This window comes from Nycticebus coucang, chromosome 2, assembly GCF_027406575.1.
Source record: "Nycticebus coucang isolate mNycCou1 chromosome 2, mNycCou1.pri, whole genome shotgun sequence".
NCBI lineage: Eukaryota > Metazoa > Chordata > Mammalia > Primates > Lorisidae > Nycticebus > Nycticebus coucang.
This window is the reverse complement of record NC_069781.1, coordinates 24,573,702-24,594,241: the sequence shown is the minus strand read 5'-3', so window position 1 is coordinate 24,594,241 and position 20,540 is coordinate 24,573,702. Positions and strand designations below refer to the sequence as shown.

Here is a 20,540-nt window from a genome sequence, read left to right as displayed (position 1 = left end):
ATGACAAGGCAAAATATAGCCCGTTGTTGTGGTGGGCACCTGTAGTCCCAGCTACTTGGGAGGCTGAGGCAAGAGAATTGCTTAAGCCCAAGAGTTGGAGGTTGCTGTGAGCTGTGACGCCACAGCATTCTACCAAGGACGACAAAGTGAGACTGTCTCAAAAAAGAAAAAAAGGGAAAACAGTACATACCTGAATTAAGAGCAATAGGTATGAGGAAGCCAGCACAAAATAGGCATCCAAGCTATAGTATTTTTTTATTATTATATACAAGTTATTACTCTAGCTTTCAGGAAAATGAAAAGTACATTTTTCTGGAAAAAGTCAGTATCTCTTTACAAGCATCTGACTTTCTGAGTTTGGGTAATCCAGAAATGAACAGTGGGACCTAGGAAATACAGAATCAATGCATGTGCTTTCAGTTGTGCCAAAAAAGATTTACAGATGGAATAAGCTGTTATCTACTAATCTAGTAGTTGTCTCATTCTCTAAAATAGAACAGTATGGAAATTTCCCAAGATCTGAAAACAGCAACTTCTTAGTCTACTCCATACCCCTTCTTTGACTAAGCTCTGGAAGACTAAGAAAGCAATGTTGTAAGAAATCAGACTGTTTGTTCTTCCATAAGGCCTTTGCAGGTTTCACGATAATATAACTTGATTTACCTACATGGACCCTGATTCAAGGCTTTTTTTGAGACATAGTTGAAGGTCCCAGATTTTTATTTATTTATTTATTTATTTATTGTTTTTGAGACAGCCTCACGCTGTTGCCCTGGGTAGAGTGCCATGGCATCACAGCTTACAGCCACCTCCAACTCCTCAGCTTAAGTGATTCTCTGCCTCAGCCTCCCAGTTAGCTGGGACTACAGGCACCCACCACAACGCCCAGCTATTTTTTGGTTGTAGTTGTCATTGTTTGGCAGGCCCAGGCAGGATTAGAACCCGCCAGCTCTGCTGTATGTGGCTGGCGCCTTAGCTGCTTGAGCTACAGGTGCTGAGCCAAAGTCCCAGATTAAACTAAAAGAACAAAGGTTTTGTGAACATGTCTGGAGCAAGAAGGGAAACTATCCCTTTCTATTCATGCCTCTCCCACATTCTTTTTATTCATACTTGAAGTATAAAAGGCCTAGGTAAAATTCTGCTAAAAGTTCTCTTTAGAGATTCTTACTACCACAAATGATGGTTCCCTGAATTTGAATTAATCAGTGAAATGATTCAAAATTATCCTCTAAGATGCCTCTCAGAGATGAGTTCCTACTAGGAAAAATTCTTAGGATAAGTGAGAAAAGGAAGAAAATGGGAACTTAGGAACATTCCTCCTTTCCCTCCATGCTTGTCCTTCCAAAGTAGTACCCAAACTAGTTATAAAGCCTTTCTGAAAACGTCTGGCACCTACAACTTCAGGTTTACACAAAATCACTAGAATTTAATCTCCACAGGACAGGGATCTTTGTTGATTGGCAGTGACAGGTATCCAATAAATACCTATTGAATAAATGAGTTAAATAAAAGTGACAGGAATCAACTGGAAGTGTTCTGTGCTTAGTCTTTTAATAAACATGGGAAGAAAAATGTTACCTCTGCAGCCATTGCCTTTTAAAGTCTGGGGGTTAACAGTGTTATACTTCATTAAAGATGCTTCACATTTTTTAAAAAATATATTTATTTTTAAAAACAAATATCAGATATGTTTTATAGAGTCAAATTTTCCAGAGACGAATCAGAGTTTGGATTCCAGCTTCGAGTGAAAGTTAAGCAGCAGTAATCTCATACAGAAGTATTTCTCTCTGCAGGAGGTAAAATATTCTGCTTGACTGCGATACTCAATTCTCTAAATCCGGTTTGTACTTCTGCCATCATTTATTCTGGTATAGGGCTCTGGCATGCAAGATAATCCATCTCTAAAATTCAAAATTTCCAAATTGAGATGAGCGATTATTGGGCTTGGGTTGGGGTTTATAACCAATTCGATCATTAATCATTTGTTCCCGGTTCTTGGGGTCACTGCTGAGCCCAATGGCTCCTTCTCCATCATTGCCTCCTACAACTTCCACATCTTCCTTCTGTTTCTTTCGGGTCTGAAAGTATAAACGTTTTAGGATTAAGACAATATTCTTTCAATTAGCAAATGTTTATTCAGGACCTACCATGTATTAAGCATGGGGTAAAGGACAGGGTTAGAGTCTAAAGAACAATAAACTGAAATCCTAGGTTTAGGATAGTTAGGGGCACAATGGATACAGTGATAAAAGGTATAATCCCTACCTTCCAGGAAGTCACAGTCTAATAGGGAAACAGCAAACAGACAATTATAGGGTGATTGGGGCCATGATAGAGGGAAGCCCACACTGCCAAAGAAACACAAAGAGGAGGAGGACTTGGGGGAGGGGTAGTAGAGCTTCAGAGCAGGAAGCTGCAATTGGAAAGATATGTAAAAGTTAGTGACAAGAGAGAGCAAAGGGTGCTGTAGCAAATGTATTATTTAAAAAGTAAATGGAAAAATAAAGTGACTGATAAAACAATAACCTCCAAAATTCTACCGCCTGAGTAATCCCATGAGATTAAAAGTAATACTAGAAGGTTTTATGCTATCAAAAGGTCTGAGTTTGGGGGCTTCATTTTGTTTCCTGTAACAATCACTGCAAAATTCACAAAGAATGCCTTAGTTTATTTTCAAGAAGAGACAAATACTTATCCCGTAACGACCACTACTTGACTATAAACATGGTATTAGATAATAACGTTCTCTAAGAGAGGGAACAGATACTTTATCTGGAGTTCCACATTAGAAGAATGGGTCAACTACTCTACTCACTGGAATTACCACGATTCTTCACCATTTACTGCTGAAAGGCGAGCATTTAGATGTCAACATCAAAGTAGTACAGTGAATCAAATAAGGTATTACCTTTTATGTTACAAATATAATGAACCTTCTTGATCACGCTATTTAGTTTACACTACCAATAAAGAGAGGTTAGCAAGTTCTACCTGAACACCTTTGTGAAAACAAGTTCTACAAGGCAAAGGACTCTTATCATTCTGAGAATATCCAAATGGAATGAAATCATTTAAAAGGCTTTCCACTATGAACCACTGACTTTCAGAATTTATAGTCATGGTAGTAAATTTTGGTAAAAAAATGAATACACCAGTTTTCTAATGGTTTCATTTGAGTTTAGGGTATGATTTCCCTCCTTTCTAAATTACTCTAAAATAGGTCAAACCCACTAGATAATTGTCTTTTGTGCAAAGAGTCAGTTAATGGTGAGCTGACCCTACAGAGCCACAGCTCAATATGCTAACTTTTCTGAGATTTACTACAACTGAAGTTTAAGCCATACTTAAAGCTCATCCTTAATAATACTCTATTAGTGTGCATTTTTCTTATTGTCTTTTTTTTTTTTTCAGGCAAGAGTTTCACTTGTCACCCTAGGTAGAGTGTAGTGGAATCACAGCTCACTACAACCTTGAACTCCTAGGCTCAAGTGATTCTCCTGCCTTAGCCTCTGGAGTAGCTAGGACTATAGGAGACCACTACCAAGGCTGGCTAATTTTTCCTATTTATGGTAGAGATGGGTGTCTCACTCTTACTCAGACTAGCCTTGAACTCCTGAGCTCAAGAGATCCTCCCACCTTGGCTACCCAGAGTTTTAGGATTACAGGTGTAATTAATATACAGTTTTTTTTTGTTTTTTTTTTGTTTTTTTTTGTAGAGACAGAGTCTCCCTGTACTGCCCTCAGGTAGAGTGCCGTGGCGTCACACGGCTCACAGCAACCTCTTAACTCTTGGGCTTACGCGATTCTCTTGCCTCAGCCTCCCGAGCAGCTGGGACTACAGGCGCCCGCCACAACGCCCGGCTATTTTTTGGTTGCAGTTTGGCCAGGGCTAGGTTTGAACCCGCCACCCTCGGCATATGGGGCTGGCGCCCTACTCACTGAGCCACAGGCGCCGCCTAATATACAGTTTTTAAAATCATGATGCTTAAAGAATGCTAAACTCTTTTCTCCTTTAGAAGAAATCTAAGCTATCAGTCTTAATATGAAGCACATACAATATATAGTAAAACTACCAATTCATGAAAGCATGCAAGATGTAATGTCCTCTGCCATATGTATAAAACACCTATGAGAACAGCAAATGAAAAAAGGCTTGCTCTGAGTCCTCCTTTGGGCCTGATATCTGAGGGAACAGATGTACAGAAGAATACACTCATCCCTGCCTTCAAGGAGCTTCAGGCCCAATGGGAGAAACCAGAAAAACAGACAATTATAACAGAGTGACAGTATCTATGAGAGAGGGCACAGGAGGAGGAGGCCGAACCCAACCCCACTGGGGACTGCAAGGAGCTCAGCCAAGAGATGAGTAAGAGTTAGCCTAGCAAAGAAACGGAAAGGGCTTTTCAGGCAAAAGGAATACAGTGTGTAGATTAACTGAGATAAAGTTAAAGATAACTCAGCAAAAAGCCAGGCAAGGTGGCTCATGCCTATAATCCCAGCACTTTGGGAGGCTGAGGCGGGCAGATCACCTGTGCTCACGAATTTGAGACCAGCCTGAGCTAGAGTGAGACCTTTCTCAAAAAATAGCCGGGCATTGTGGTAGGCACTTATAGTCCCATCTACTTGGGAGGCTGAGGCAAGAGAATTGCTTGAGCCCAAGAGTTAGGCTGCTATGAGCTATGATGCCAGGGCACTATAGTAAGGGCAACAAAGTGAGACTCTGTCTCGAAAAAACAAAAACTCAGCAATGGCAGATAAAGCGGAGAGATAAAAAGGACAAGGTCATAAAGGTAAAGGGCCTTGTATGCCATGCTAGGGAATTTGGAATTCTGAAGGTCACTGAAGGATTTAAGTCTTATTAATGGACCTCTAATACCATGTGGTAAAGCCCTACACTTTAAAATACACATTGAGGCCAGGTGAATGGCTCACACCTGTAAACCCAGCACTCTGGGAGGATAAGGAGAGATGATTGCTTGAGGCCAGGAGTTCAAGACCAGCCTAAGCAACATAGTGAGACCTCATCTCTACAAAAAAAATTTTGGGCAGCGCCTGTGGCTCAAAAGGGTAGGGCGCCAGCCCCATATGCTGGAGGTGGTGGGTTCAAACCCAGCCCCGGCCAAAAACTGCAAAAAAAAATTTTTTTTCAAAAAAGCTAAGCCAGTCATGGTGCAAGCAACTGTAGTCCTAACTCAGGAGGATGAAGCTGCATCACTTGAACCCAGGAGTTCCAGGCTGCCATGAGCTATGATTGTACCACTACACTCCAGCCTAGGCCAGAGGCTGCCTCAAAAAAAAAAAAATAACACTTTGAGCTCCTACTACATGCTATATACTGGAAACTCAATGGTAAAGAAGACAGACATGATTTCTGCAATCAAGGTTCTTACAATAAACGATTTCTTAATAAAAAATTACAAATTATAATAAATGCTATTAGAAAATATATATTGTGCTTTGAAGCTGGGCGTTGTGGTGGGCACCTGTAGTCCCGGCTACTTGGGAGGCTGAGGCAGAAGAATTGCTTAAGCCCAAGAGTTTGAGGTTGCTGTGAGCTGTGTCACCACAGCACTCTACCTAGGGCGACATAGTGAGACTCTTGTCTGAAAAACAAACAAACCCCCCCCCCCAAAAAAAAATATATATAGTGCTTTGTGAGAGCCTAATGAGACAGATGCAGCATGGATGGAAATGACACCCCTAACTGGATAGCATCAGAAGAGGCCTCTCAGACTGAGGAGGTGGCATTTATACATGACTGGAAGAAAGGAGGCAGAAGGAAATAATATGCACAAAGGCCAAGGAAGTGATAAATATTTTGGCTTTTCAAAGAAATGAAAGAAAGCCAGTGAGGCTGGGGTACAAAGGCCAAAGCAAAAGATGGCATGACAAGAAAGAAACCAATGAGGAATTTTAAACAGGGAAATGATAATGACCTGGAAAAAAAAATTTTTTTTTTGCAGTTTTTTGGCTGGGGCTGGGCTTAACCCCACCACCTCTGGCATATGGGGCCAGCACCCCACTCCCTTGAGCCATAGGCGCTGACCCCAATTTTTTTTTTTTTTTGAGACAGAGTCTCACCATGTCACCCTCAGTAGAGTGCCATGGCATCACAGCTCACAGCAACCTCAAATTCTTGGGCTTAAGTGATTCTCTTGCCTCAGCCTCCTGGAGCCCACCACAACGCCCGGCTATTTTTTGGTTGCAGTTGTCGTTGTTTAGCAGGACCAGGCTGGGCTTGAACCCTCCAGCTTTGGTGTATATAGCCAGTGCTCTACTCACTGAGCTACAGGCATTGAGCCTTGATCTGAAAATTTTAAAAAATCATTCTAGATACCTGATGGAGAATGAATTGAAGAGACAGAAATTTATAGGGAGAGTTGGTTATTTGAAGTAGGGCTATAGCACTGGAAATGAAAAGGGATGAGGAGAGTCTACCTGTGGTCTGGTGGTAGAATCAAAGGATTCACAGACAGACTGAATATAAAGGGTGAGAACAAGGGAGGACTCGAGAATCAACTGCCAAGTTTCCGGCCGGAGCAACTGGGTAGATACCAAGATGGGGAACACTGAGGGGAAAGGAGAGGATGTCTGGTTTGGGGGAGAAATCAAGAGTTTTTGCTTTGTTTTCTTTTTTAACACATTAAAGTGTAGTAGGCTGGATAATGGCCTCCACATCTATCAATTCCCAATTTCTGGAACCTATATATGTTCCCTTATATGGGAAAGGGTCTTTGCAGATGTGATTATATGAAGGATCTTGAGATGGGGGATTATCCTGGATTCTACCTATTCTATTTGGATATTCTATTTTAGGTGGCCCCTAAAAGCAATCACATTTATAAGAAGAAGGCAGAAGAAGATTGCTCAGACAGAAGAGGAGAAGGCAATGTGACCAAGACACATGGGATGATACGGCCACCAGAAGCAAGAAGAGCCAAGAAATGAATTCTCTAGAGCTTCCAGAGGGAGTGTAGCTCTGCTGACACCTTGATTTCAGCCCAGGAATAACTGACTTCAGATTTCTGGCCTATAAAACTGTGAAAGAATAAATGTCTGTTGTCTTAAGCCGCCAAGTTTGTAGGACTTTGTTATAGCAGCCATAGGAAACTAACACATTAAGTTTGAGATGCCTGAAAAAACATCCAAATACAGATTTCAAGTATACTGTTGTTTTAAGAGTTCAGAAGTTAAAGTTAATTCTCTCAGCTAATAGTAAGTAACACACACAAACACACAAAAAAATAAATCAAGTTATTATTTTACATACTCCTAAGGGTTTGAAGGTTTGAATTACCTCCAGGTCCTTTCGAATACTCTCAAACTCTTCAATGTCATCAAGCTTTAACTCCAGGCGAGTTGGTTTTCTTCGCAGCATACTGAAATCAGGGCTGAGGGCCACACCCAGTGAACTATTCACTGTTAAAAATGGCATAGAAGAGGAAAAACTGTAGATGATAAGTTTCAGCTACAAACATAAGATCAATTTGTAAGCATGCACAATAAGGTAAATGGCAGTATAAAAATCTCATTTGGATTCACATATAGATTTCTAAAGTCTTTTTTTTTTTTTTTCTTTGAGACAGAGTCTCACTATGTCACCCTTGGTAGAGTGCTGTAGTGTCACAGTTCACAGCAACCTCGAACTCTTGGGCTTAAGCAATTCTCTTGCTTCAGCCTCCCAAGTAGTTGGGACCACAGGTGCCTGCCACAACACCGGCTATTTTTTTGTTGTTGTAATTGTCATTGTTGTTTGGCAGGCCCGGACTGGGTTTGAAACCGCCAGCTTTGGTGTATGTGGCTGGCACTTTAGCCACTGAGCTACATGCGCCAAACTGACTTCTAAAGTCTTTAGGTACATGATTATTACATTATGAGATCCACAACTCTATAATTCCAAGAAACTCTTTTTTTATTTTTTTGAGACAGAGTCTCATTATGTTGCCCTCAGTAGCGTGTCAAGGCGTCACAGCTCACAGCAACCTCAAACTCTTGGGCTTAAGCAATTCTCTTGCCTCAGCCTCCCAAGTAACTAGGACTATAGCCTGCCACAATGCCCAGCTTTTTTTTTTTTTTTTTTATTGTAGTTGTCATGATTATTTAGCAGACCAGGTCCAAGCTTGAACCCGCCAGCCACGGTGTATGTGGCTGGCCCCGTAACCACTGAGCTATGGGCGCCGAGCCGAGAACTGTCAGATATTTCTGATTATTCCTAAATGCTAAAATCAATTTACTAAATCCCATGAAAACTCCCTCTAACTCACCAATTCACAGGATTATCCTGAAGGTCGAAATAGGTCCTAAATGGGTAAGTGATTCATTAAACAAACTCTTCTTATGCTCCAGGGTTAGAAGATTCAGTTACAATCTGTGGAGAAAACATACAGAAAATTGTGATACAGTATAAAAAGAACTCTGATGAAGATAATGCATTGGCATTACACAGGCATCAAATCCAGTATGGCCTGAGTATGGAGTGGACAGGGATGTCAGGTAAAGCTTCCTGGAGGCAATGATGTCTTTTTTTTTTTTTTGAGACAGTCTCACTCTGTTGCCCAGGCTAGAGAGCTGTGCAGTGGCATCAGCCCAGCTCACAGCAACCACAAATTGCTCAAGTGACCTTCCTGCCTCAGCCCTCTCAAGTAGATGGGACTATAGGCACCTGCCACCACACCTGACTAATTCTATTTTTAATGGAGACAGAATCTCACTCTTGCTCAGGCTGGGTCTTGAACTCCTAGGGAGCTCAAGGGAACCACCTGCGTTGGCCTATCAGAGCCCTAGTATTATAGGCGTGAGCCATCAGGCCAGCCAGGAAATGATGCCTTTTTTTTTTTTTTTTTTTGATTTTTACATATACATGTGTTTATTAGGTTTCCATTTTTTTGCCTTCACAAAATTTAAAAGTCTTAAAATTTAATAACAATAACAATGTTTAAGATAAGAACTAGAAACAAAAACCTCATAAAGAACGAATGAACATAAATACATTCAGAAAAGGAATCAGATAATTGATACATCAAAATATTAAGCAATAATAATAATAATGATGCAAAGAAGTAACATTCACATTGTCAAATAAGAGTATGTCTATTATAGAATGCTTTGACTCTGAGATTCAGTATGGAGTAATCAGTTAACTTATTTTTTTTTCATTAAAAATTCTTTATTTTTATATGTTTATATATTAATTCAGAGAATAAACTTGATAAATTTAGGTTGTTTTAAAATATTGTAGCAATGGTTTCTTGATAATTTGATTAGTAGTTTAAATACAAAAAGGGGGAAAGATTACCAGAAATAAGACGTTATTTCTAATAAAATTTCAGAAAGTCTGGATTATTAAAATCCCTTTTGTCTTACAAGTGTTGCATATACAGTTTTTGCTCTTCAGAGCCCTCTACCAGTAAGGCACATGCAATAGTTAAAAATTCGCTACTGCAGCCTTGGGGAACATCTTAGTGTTGTGTTGGTGCTTTTCTGACAAAACACACTTTTAATCAAGACAAACAGTCACATATCTACGTATGTCCTAAATTCTAAGTATACAGTGCAATTGAACTGATGAAATGGAATAAGATCATAAACCTTTAAATTAAGCCTCTTAGATAGCAGCCTCTCACAAATTATTTGAATTCCACAAAAATATGAAATGTTAACACAGAGATGGAATGGCTACTGACTTTATGAAAGCTCACACATTGAAACTAAACAAAATCTCAAGCTGTGGTGTGAAGCTATTCTGTTACCAAGCAGCACCCCTCACTGTATAAATAGCAACTAGCTTCTGTTTTCTTAAAGCCACACTAATGATGGTTTTGAAGACCAACCTTGTCCACTGCCCTATCTATGACTCAAAACAGAGGAATCTTCCCATCTCTTAATTCCTTATCTGAGTAGGGCCTTGAAAAGGAAGTTCATCAGGTGAAAGACAATCTCCTGGAGTGTCATCTCCTAACTGCAGATAACCTTGAAAGCAATAGGAGCCTTTGATTCCGCCAAATTCCAGCAGAGGTTCCAAGTCAGAATTCTATAATGTTCCATGGTCCTGGAGAACATCAGGCAAACTTCTTCTTTGTGGCCATGAACCTTTCCATGTACTTATCATAGCCTTCCAGTTCTCGAAGTTTCTTTATTTCAAAAAGATTGCCTTCCACAGCAAGTAGGCAGATCTAGGAATCAGTGAGGATGCTCTGTGGAAGCATGCTAAGCTCAAGACAGTTCTCTTCTAGGCGAAGAACTTTAAGGAGAGGACAGCAAGATTATCTTTACTGAGATCTGAGCTATCTGGTTCTGATTGAGGTTGAGTTCAACGGCTTGCAGTTCCCCTACTGTGTCAGGGATACTTCTCATCTGGTTTCTAGAGAGATCTACTACATCCAGGTGCCGTAGGTTACAAAGTTGGGGTGGTAGGGCTCCCAGTCGGTTACCAGAGAGGCTCAGGGTCTTGAGGGCAGAGAGTTGCCCAAAGGTAGATGGCAGCTCTCTCAGGTGATTGTTGTTTAAGCTTAGCGTCTCTAGTTTTTTCAGACTGCGTATCTCCTCAGGCAGAACAGTCAGTTTGTTGTTGTTCAGAGAGAGGCTCTTCAGGAGAATGAACTTCCTATCACCAAAGGCGGTAGGCTCTGAATCTTGTTGACAAGTCGATGGTCCTTAGATTGTTTGTCAGCTTCTGCAACTCCGAGGGGAACTCGGTCAGCCCTCGGTCCTTAACCTGAAAGACACCAGTTTTCTGCGCTGTTTCCACATGAGCGCGGAAAGCACTGTTTCCCATCCTACCGCCAACACTCACATCCTGCTTAGCTGACAGATGGTTCAGCAGGGAAATACCCAGGACCCGCGCAAGCCTGGGCTCCGCTCCCCACGCTCCTTATTTTTTTTTAAGTCTCAAAAAACAGACAACTAATATTTATAAATAAAAGTAAAAGATAATTTTGAAAAACAGATCATGCCAAATCTTATAGACCAGGTGTCCTCAAACTGCAGCCCGTGGGCCACATGAAGCAGTGTGAATTGTATTTGTTCCCGTTTTGTTTTTTACTTCAAAATAAGATATGTGCAGTGTGCATAGGAATTTGTTCATAGTTTTCTTTTTTTGTTTTTTTTTTTAAACTATAGTCCGGGGGAGGTGGAGCAAGATGGCAGCCAAGTAACAGCTTTCTTGCATCTGGGCACCGTGAGTCTGGGGAGATAGAACTCCAGGCATCTCTGGCTGGTGGGATCTGCCTATCATCACCCCTGCGCGGATACAGGGAATCAGCGAGAGACTTCTGGACCCCAAGAGGAGGACTAAAACAGTGGAAAACCGGCAAGTGGTCGCATGTGTTCAATCGGTCTAAACCCGCCCGCAACTGTAAGTTCAGTAGCAGCGAGACTGCAAACCAGAAAGGCCTTACTTGTGAACTGTTTTGGTGTCTTTGGACTTGGCACTCAGTTGAACTGCCTTGGGGAGAGCCTGAGCGGGAGTGCGGAGAACTTTGGCCGTTGTCTAGGGCCCCAGTCTGAGCCGCTGAGCCAGACGGAGCTAATGGTGTTTGGCGTTGGGTCACAGCCAAGGTGAGCGATCTGCCCCGGCAAGCTCTGCCCTCAGGGTCGCAGAGCTAGAATTGGGTGGAAGCTGGTAACCCAGCGACCAAGTAGCCTAAGGGCGGGGTCTGAGCCGCCTTGCAGCCCTAACCCTCAGGGGCAGAGTGAGACCAGTTTGGGCACACTGGGTAAGTGGATAGCCACTTCAGCAGTGATTCCAGCGACAAGCACTTTCCTGGGAAATCTTCTGCTCAGCAAGTAAACAAGTTCAAAGTGCCTTTTAAGTGGGCCGAAGAGAGATTTAGGGTGTCTACCTGCTGGGGTTTGAGAAATCAGCAGCCTCCAGTCATATCAGAACTGTGATTAACATCTCATACCCCAGAAGACCACGTGTTCCCCAGACAATATTCAATAACAGATACATACTGCTTTGTTTTTGGTTGTGTTTTTTTCTTTTCTTTTTTTTTTTTTGGATTGGTTGTTTTTTTTTTATTTTCATGTTGTTGATGTTGTTTTGTTTTATAAGTTCAACCTTTTCCATACAGATTCTTTTTCTTTCTCAATTTTTCTAGTTTAATTATAATTTCCCATTGCAGTCTTTTTCAATAATTAGAACTTCATCTTTACTAGTGTTTCTACTGCTATTATTTGGTTTTTTACCCAATTTTATCGCGTAAAGTTTTCTGTTTGCTTGTTTTGGTTTGATTTATAGCATTTTTGTCTTTCCTCTCTACTGGGTGGAGGTGGGGTACTGTGTCTGATCAGGTTAGCAAAGAGCTGCTGACCTCAAGGGAACCACCCAACTGGGCATCCCCAGAAGGTGGGTTTTTTTTAAGGTTGTGTCAAACTACCCTACTGTACACCTATATTGTTCTGTCTCCCTCTTTCTGTGCCTCTCTTCTTTTTGTCAATATTCCTTTAACCCACCCCCTCCCCTTTCTCTATTTTTCTTTTTTTTCTTATCACTCGGTCCTCCTTTCTTTCATCCCTTTTTTGCTCTTCAACCTTCTCACTCCTCTGGTCCTGTAAACCCTTAGTCCACAGGCACGAGAACTTAAAGAGCAAGAGGAAGTAAAAGGAAAATTAGGGCAAGGAAACAGATAAAAGAAATCACTCATGAGGAAGAATCAGCAGAAAACTCCAGGCAACATGAACAACCAGTCCAGAACAACCCCGCCAAGGGACCATGAGGTAGCTACTGCAGATGATTCCACCTATGAAGAAATGCTAGGAATGACAGAAAGGGAATTTAGAATACACATGTTGAAAACAATGAAAGAAATGATGGAAACAATGAAGGAAACTGCTAATAAAGTAAGGAAATCCAAAAACAGAATCAAATAAGAGATGAACGATATCAAGAATATAAAAAGGATATAGCAGAGCTGAAGGAACTGAAACAGTCAATTAGGGAACTTAAAGATGCAATGGAGAGTATCAGCAACAGGTTAGACCATGCAGAAGAAAGAATTTCAGAGGTAGAAGACAAAGTTCTTGAGATAACTCAGATAGTAAAAGAGGCAGAAAAGAAGAGAGAGAAAGCAGAACGTTCACTGTCAGAATTATGGGACTTTATGAAGCGTTCCAACATACGAGTTACAGGAATTTCAGAAGGGGAAGAAGAATGCCCCAGAGGAATGGAAGCCATACTAGAGAATATTATAAAAGAAAATTTCCCAAATATCACCAAAGATTCTGACACACTGCTTTCAGAGGGCTATCGGACCCCAGGTCGCCTCAACTCTAACCGAGCTTCTCCAAGACACATTGTGATGAACCTGTCCAAAGTCAAGACAAAAGCAAAGATTCTGCAAGCTGCCAGGAGTAAGCGCCAGTTGACCTACTGGGGTAAATCCATCAGAGTGACCGCAGACTTCTCTAATGAAACATTCCAAGCAAGAAGACAATGGTCATCTACCTTTAATCTACTTAAACAGAACAATTTCCAGCCCAGAATTCTGTACCCTGCTAAGCTAAGCTTAAAAATTGACGGAGAAATCAAATCATTTACGGATATACAAACATTGAGGAAATTCGCCACAATAAGACCAGCTCTACAGGAAATACTTCAACCTGTTCTGCACACTGACCACCACAATGGATCAGCAGCAAAGAAAGAACTCAGAAATTAAATGACAGAACCTAACCTCCACACTGATGCAAAAGATAAAACTAAGCAATGGACTCTCACCAAATAAGACGAATAGAATACTACCACACTTATCAATTATCTCAATAAATGTTAATGGCTTGAATTCCCCACTGAAGAGACACAGACTGGCTGACTGGATTAAAAAACACAAGCCATCTATTTGCTGTCTGCAAGAAACACACCTGGCTTCAAAAGACAAATTAAAGCTCCGAGTCAAGGGTTGGAAGACAATTTTTCAGGCAAATGGAATTCAGAAGAAAAGAGGAGTTGCAATCTTATTTTCAGATACATGTGGATTTAAAGCAACTAAAGTCAAAAAAGACAAAGATGGTCACTTTATATTGGTCAAGGGAAAAATACAACAAGAAGACATTTCAATTCTAAATATCTATGCACCCAATTTAAATGCTCCCAGATTCTTGAAACAGACCTTACTCAGTCTGAGCAGTATGATATCTGATAATACCATAATAACAGGGGACTTTAACACTCCTTTTACAGAGCTGGACAGATCCTCTAAACAGAAATTAAACAAAGATATAAGAGATTTAAATGAGACGCTAGAACAACTGTGCTTGACAGACACATATAGAACACTCCACCCCAAAGATAAAGAATATACATTCTTCTCATCACCCCATGGAACATTCTCCAAAATTGATCATATCCTGGGACACAAAACAAATATCAACAGAATCAAAAGAATTGAAATTTTACCTTGTATCTTCTCAGACCATAAGGCACTAAAGGTGGAACTCAACTCTAACAAAAATGCTCGACCCCACCCAAAGACATGGAAATTAAACAATCTTCTGTTGAATAACAGATGGGTGCAGGAAGAAATAAAACAGGAAATCATTAACTTCCTTGAGCATAACAACAATGAAGACACAAGCTACCAAAACCTGTGGGACACTGCAAAAGCAGTTTGAGAGGAAAATTCATCGCTTTAGATGCCTACATTCGAAAAACAGAAAGAGAGCACATCAACAATCTCACAAGAGATCTTATGGAACTGGAAAAAGAAGAACAATCTAAGCCTAAACTCAGTAGAAGAAAAGAAATATCCAAAATCAAATCAGAGATCAATGAAATTGAAAACAAAAGAATCATTCAGAAAATTAATGAAACAAGGAGTTGGTTTTTTGAAAAAATAAAGAAAATAGATAAACCATTGGCCAGACTAATGAGGAATAGAAAAGTAAAATCTCTAGTAACCTCAATCAGAAATGATAAAGGGGAAATAACAACTGATCCCACAGAGATACAAGAAATCATCTCTGAATACTACCAGAAACTCTATGCCCAGAAATTTGACAATGTGAAGGAAATGGATAAATATTTGGAATCACACCCTCTCCCTAGACTTAGCCAGGAAGAAATAGAGCTCCTGAACAGACCAATTTCAAGCACCGAGATCAAAGAAACAATAAAAAATCTTCCAACCAAAAAATGCCCTGGTCCTGATGGCTTCACACCAGAATTCTATCAAACCTTCAAGGAAGAGCTTATTCCTGTACTGCAGAAATTATTCCAAAAAATTGAGGAAGAAGGAATCTTCCCCAACACATTCTATGAAGCAAACATCACCCTGATACCAAAACCAGGAAAAGACCCAAACAAAAAGGAGAATTTCAGACCAATCTCATTCATGAATATAGATGCAAAAATCCTCAACAAAATCCTAGCCAGTAGATTACAGCTTATCATCAAAAAAGCCATTCATCATGATCAAGTAGGCTTCATCCCAGGGATGCAAGGCTGGTTTAACATACGCAAGTCCATAAACGTTATCCACCATATTAACAGAGGCAAAAATAAAGATCACATGATCCTCTCAATAGATGCAGAAAAAGCATTTGATAAAATCCAGCATCCTTTTCTAATTAGAACACTGAAGAGTATAGGCATAGGTGGCACATTTCTAAAACTGATTGAAGCTATCTATGACAAACCCACAGCCAATATTTTACTGAATGGAGTAAAACTCAAAGCTTTTCCTCTTAGAACTAGAACCAGACAAGGTTGTCCTCTGTCACCTTTACTATTCAACATAGTGCTGGAAGTTCTAGCCAATACAATTAGGCAAGACAAGGAAATAAAGGGAATCCAAATGGGAGCAGAGGAGGTCAAACTCTGCCTCTTTGCTGACGACATGATCTTATACTTAGAGAACCCCAAAGACTCAACCATAAGACTCCTAGAAGTCATCAAAAAATACAGTAATGTTTCAGGATATAAAATCAATGTCCACAAGTCAGTAGCCTTTGTATACACCAATAACAGTCAAGATGAGAAGCTAATTAAGGACACAGCTCCCTTCACCATAGTCTCAAAGAAAATGAAATACCTAGGAATATACCTAACAAAGGAGGTGAAGGACCTCTATAAAGAAAACTATGAAATCCTCAGAAAGGAAATAGCAGAGGATATTAGCAAATGGAAGAACATACCATGCTCATGGATGGGAAGAATCAACATTGTTAAAATGTCTATACTTCCCAAAGCAATCTACATATTCAGTGCCATTCCTATCAAAATACCAACATCGTACTTTCAAGATTTGGAAAAAATGATTCTGTGTTTTGTATGGAACCGGAAAAAAACCCGTATAGGTAAGGCAGTTCTTAGTAACAAAAATAAAGCTGGGGGCATCAGAATACCAGATTTTAGTCTGTACTACAAAGCCATAGTGCTCAAGACAGCATGGTACTGGCACAAAAACAGAGACATAGACACTTGGAATCGAATTGAAAACCAAGAAATGAAACTAACATCTTACAACCACCTAACCTTCGATAAACCAAACAAGAACATACCTTGGGGGAAAGACTCCCTATTCAATAAATGGTGTTGGGAGAACTGGATGTCTACACGTAAAAGACTGAAACTGGACCCACACCTTTCCCCACTCACAAAAATTGATTCAAGATGGATAAAGGACTTAAATTTAAGGCATGAAACAATAAAAATCCTCCAAGAAAGCATAGGAAAAACACTGGAAGATATTGGCCTGGGGAAAGACTTCATGAAGAAGACTGCCATGGCAATTGCAACAACAACAAAAATAAACAAATGGGACTTCATTAAACTGAAAAGCTTCTGTACAGCTAAGGAGACAATAACCAAAGCAAAGAGACAGCCTACACAATGGGAAAGGATATTTACATATTTCCAATCAGACAAAAGCTTGATAACCAGGATCTATAGAGAACTCAAATTAGTCCACATGAAAAAAGCCAACAATCCCATATATCAATGGGCAAGAGATATGAATAGAACTTTCTCTAAAGATGACAGACGAATGGCTAACAAACACATGAAAAAATGTTCATCATCTCTATATATTAGAGAAATGCAAATCAAAACAACCTGAGAGATCATCTAACCCCAGTGAGAATGGCCCACATCTCAAAATCTCAAAACTGCAGATGCTGGCGTGGATGTGGAGAGAAGGGAACACTTTTACACTGCTGGTGGGACTGCAAACTAGTTCGACTTTTCTGGAAGGAAGTATGGAGGAACCTCAAAGCACTCAAGCTAGACCTCCCATTTGATCCTGCAATCCCATTACTGGGCATCTACCCAGGAGGAAAAAAATCCTTTTATCATAAGGACACTTGTACTAGACTGTTTATTGCAGCTCAATTTACAATCGCCAAAATGTGGAAACAGCCTAAATGCCCACCAACCCAGGAATGGATTAACAAGCTGTGGTATATGTATACCATGGAATACTATTCAGCCATTAAAAAAAATGGAGACTTGGGCTGTGCCTGTGGCTCAGTGAGTAGGGCGCCGGCCCCATATGCTGAGGGTGGCGGGTTCAAACCCGGCCCCGGCCAAACTGCAACAAAAAAATAGCCGGGCGTTGTGGCGGGCGCCTGTAGTCCCAGCTGCTCAGGAGGCTTAGGCAAGAGAATCGCATAAGCCCAAGAGATAGAGGTTGCTGTGAGCCGTGTGACGCCACGGCACTCTACCCGAGGGCGGTACAGTGAGACTGTGTCTCTACAAAAAAAAAAAAGAAAATGGAGACTTTACATCCTTTGTATTAACCTGGATGGACGTGGAAGACATTATTCTTAGTAAAGCATCACAAGAATGGAGAAGCATGAATCCTATGTACTCAATTTTGATATGAGGACAATTAATGACAATTAAGGTTATGGGGGGGAAAGCAGAAAGAGGGACGGAGGGAGGGGGGTGGGGCCTTGGTGTGTGTCACACTTTATGGGGGCAAGACATGATTGCAAGAGGGACTTTACCTAACAATCGCAATCAGTGTAACCTGGCTTATTGTACCCTCAATGAATCCCCAACAATAAAAAAAAAAAAAAAAAAAAACTATAATCCGGCCCTCCAACCGTCTGAGGGACAGTGAATTGGCCCCCTGTTTAAAAAGTTTGAGGATGCCTGTTATAGACAATAGAAAAAGAATACTTCAAAATCATTCTACTTGATCTGGGTGCACCTGATATTAAAATTGGAGAAAATATATTATTATAAAGAGGAAATTACAAACATTTTACTTATAAATGAGGATGCAATATCCTAAACAGCATATTAACAAGTTGAATTAAAAATTAATGTTTAAGTAATGTACTTTGGTAAAAATTAAATCCAATTGTTTTTTTTTTTTTTTTTTTTGAGACAAAGCCTCAAGCTGTCACCCTGGGTAGAGTGCTGCGGCATCACAGCTCACAGCAACCTCCAACTCCTGGACTCAAGCAATTCTCCTGTCTCCGCCTCCCAAGTAGCTGGGACTACAGGTGCCTGACACAGCACCCGGCTATTCTTTGGTTGTAGTTGTCATTGTTGTTTGGCAGGCCAGGCTGGATTGGAACCTGCCAGCTCAGGTGTATGCGGCTGGCACCTTAGCCGCTTGAGCCACAGGCACTGAGCCAGGAAACGATGTCTTAATTGACTTCTAAATGATAGGCATAGAGAACAAAAGCCAAAAGAGGCTCAAGAAAGCACTCTACAGTCCGAAATCCCAAAGTAATACTGTGTAACAAAAACCTTGTTTTTTTGTTTTTTTTTTGAGAAAACACAGCTCTCCCCTGTTGAGTTTAACAACTGTTGATGGTACCTTCTTTATATTTTCTGAAGCATACAGTAGAATGATGTATCTATAATAAGCAGTCAGTAAATGTTTGTTGAATGAGAAATCCAAATACAGACAGTACAATGATCTTTCCTAGAGCACTGTGCTAGGTTTTTCCATTCTTATTTTAACACAAAAACCTTGTGAAGTTGGAAAAATTATCCCTATTTTACAGATAAAGAAGTCAAACCCAGCTGTCTCAGTTTGGATAATAATGTCTGCTTTCTATAAAAATCATACATAGGTCAATATGGTGAGGATTAAATAAGAATGATATGTGAAATCTTTTTAAAAGTATGAACAGACATAAATTATTATTACATGTTTCTAGGACGAATATAATTAAGTATACAAAGGAAGAAATACTTCCTTCTCCCATGAAGCTTGGGACAGACCTTCGAATTGCTTTGTACTAAATCATATACTATCTTCTACCAGATTCCAATGTAGGCATATGGTACAGAAAGCCAAAGTTCTAAAGGGGGTAAAAGAAGAATTTTTTTTTTTTTTTAGACAGTCTGACTTGGTCACCCTTGGTAGAGAGTGTTGTGGCGTCTTATCTCACAAGAACCTCAAACTCTTGGGTTCAAGCGATCCTCTTGCCTCAGCCTCCTAAATAGCTGGGATTACAGGGGCCAGCCACAATGCCCGGTTATTTTTTAGAGAGCGGTGTCGCTCTTGCTCAGGCTGGTCTGGAACTCGAGAGCTCAAGCAATCCACCTGCCTTGACCTCCCAAGTGCTGGGATTACAGGCGTGAGCCACCGCGCCCAGCCTAAAGGAAGAATCTTGAAAGAGAAAAGAAATCTATACGTTTCGTTTTTTCTGCAAACTGTTAAAAACTCGCCACTAGTAAGCAGTATAAAGGTTAAAAGTGGAGGAGCAAGAACAGAGGTTCTAATTCCACTGACCTTGTGCAATTACTTTCATCTCTAGACTTTACTTTCCTTGTCTGTACTCTGTTGATGTATGGACTGAATGACGCAGTGCAGAGTAAGCTCCTAGAATATACCCTGGCATTTAATAAACGCTTGCTAAAAACAGCTATTATTATTGTAAATGTTCTCAGGGGGTTGGGGGGGCTGACCATCTCAAGAAACACCTTGAGATATATCCACACCCACATGGGGATAAAAACCCTGTCCTGTTGCTCTCTGATGAACCAGCACCCAACAGAGCACAGGGCCTTGACATCTTCCCATGAACCACCTCACTCTTAATCTGTTACAGAGACAACAAAACAAAACCAACAGCAACAAAATCAAGCGACCTCTTCCGCCAGATCTTTATTTTACTTTGGCGCTAGAGGGCTCTTCGAGCTTCCTCTCTCGCCGCTGCCCAAATTCACAACAAAGGCACCCGACTCAGGAGCCTCTGGACTGAACGGTGGAGGAGAACAGCCCTCCTTCTCTAGCTCCAGGCCAGAGCCTCAGGTCCCAGCAAGATTTCCACGGCAACACGATCCTCCGCTCCTGCTCCCGTAGGCCCACTTTGGAGAGCAAGCCCCAGAAACCCTGAGCTTGCTCCAGACCTCAGCCTCGAAGCACCCGACAAGACGCACCTACCTCTTTTGAAGCCTGCTCAGCCCCTTCCCGGAACCTCGGCTCCCACTACGACTCTTTGACCAAGACAATTGGACTACACTTCCCAGACTGCTCTGAGCCACTCCGCAGAACCTCGTCCTCCGCGAGCTCTCCTTGGGGGTTCTACGGCACTTCCCCCTTGAGGCGACCAAACGCTCTCGTACTACGACTCCCATC

The 20,540-nt window shown here is 40.9% G+C and overlaps 1 protein-coding gene and 1 pseudogene across 2 annotated transcripts; both read right to left on the bottom strand.

Annotated features, from left to right (window-relative positions):
* Window positions 1-1,652: 1,652 nt before the first annotated feature.
* Window positions 1,653-20,490, bottom strand: CDC26 (cell division cycle 26). 2 transcript variants are annotated; one of them, XM_053565617.1, is made up of 4 exons: window positions 20,346-20,490; window positions 8,265-8,368; window positions 7,298-7,419; window positions 1,653-2,078 (listed from the first exon to the last, which is right to left on the bottom strand). In XM_053565617.1, exons 3-4 carry the CDS (start codon window positions 7,376-7,378, stop codon window positions 1,902-1,904), a joined length of 258 nt encoding a protein of 85 aa, XP_053421592.1. In that variant the 5' UTR covers window positions 7,379-7,419; window positions 8,265-8,368; window positions 20,346-20,490; the 3' UTR covers window positions 1,653-1,901. The 2 variants fall into 2 exon arrangements, with proteins under 2 accessions (XP_053421592.1, XP_053421601.1); XM_053565626.1 differs by lacking the exon at window positions 20,346-20,490 and adding an exon at window positions 11,397-11,516.
* On the bottom strand, window positions 9,590-10,806 carry LOC128567936 (leucine-rich repeat-containing protein 57-like; annotated as a pseudogene).
* Window positions 20,491-20,540: the final 50 nt, after the last annotated feature.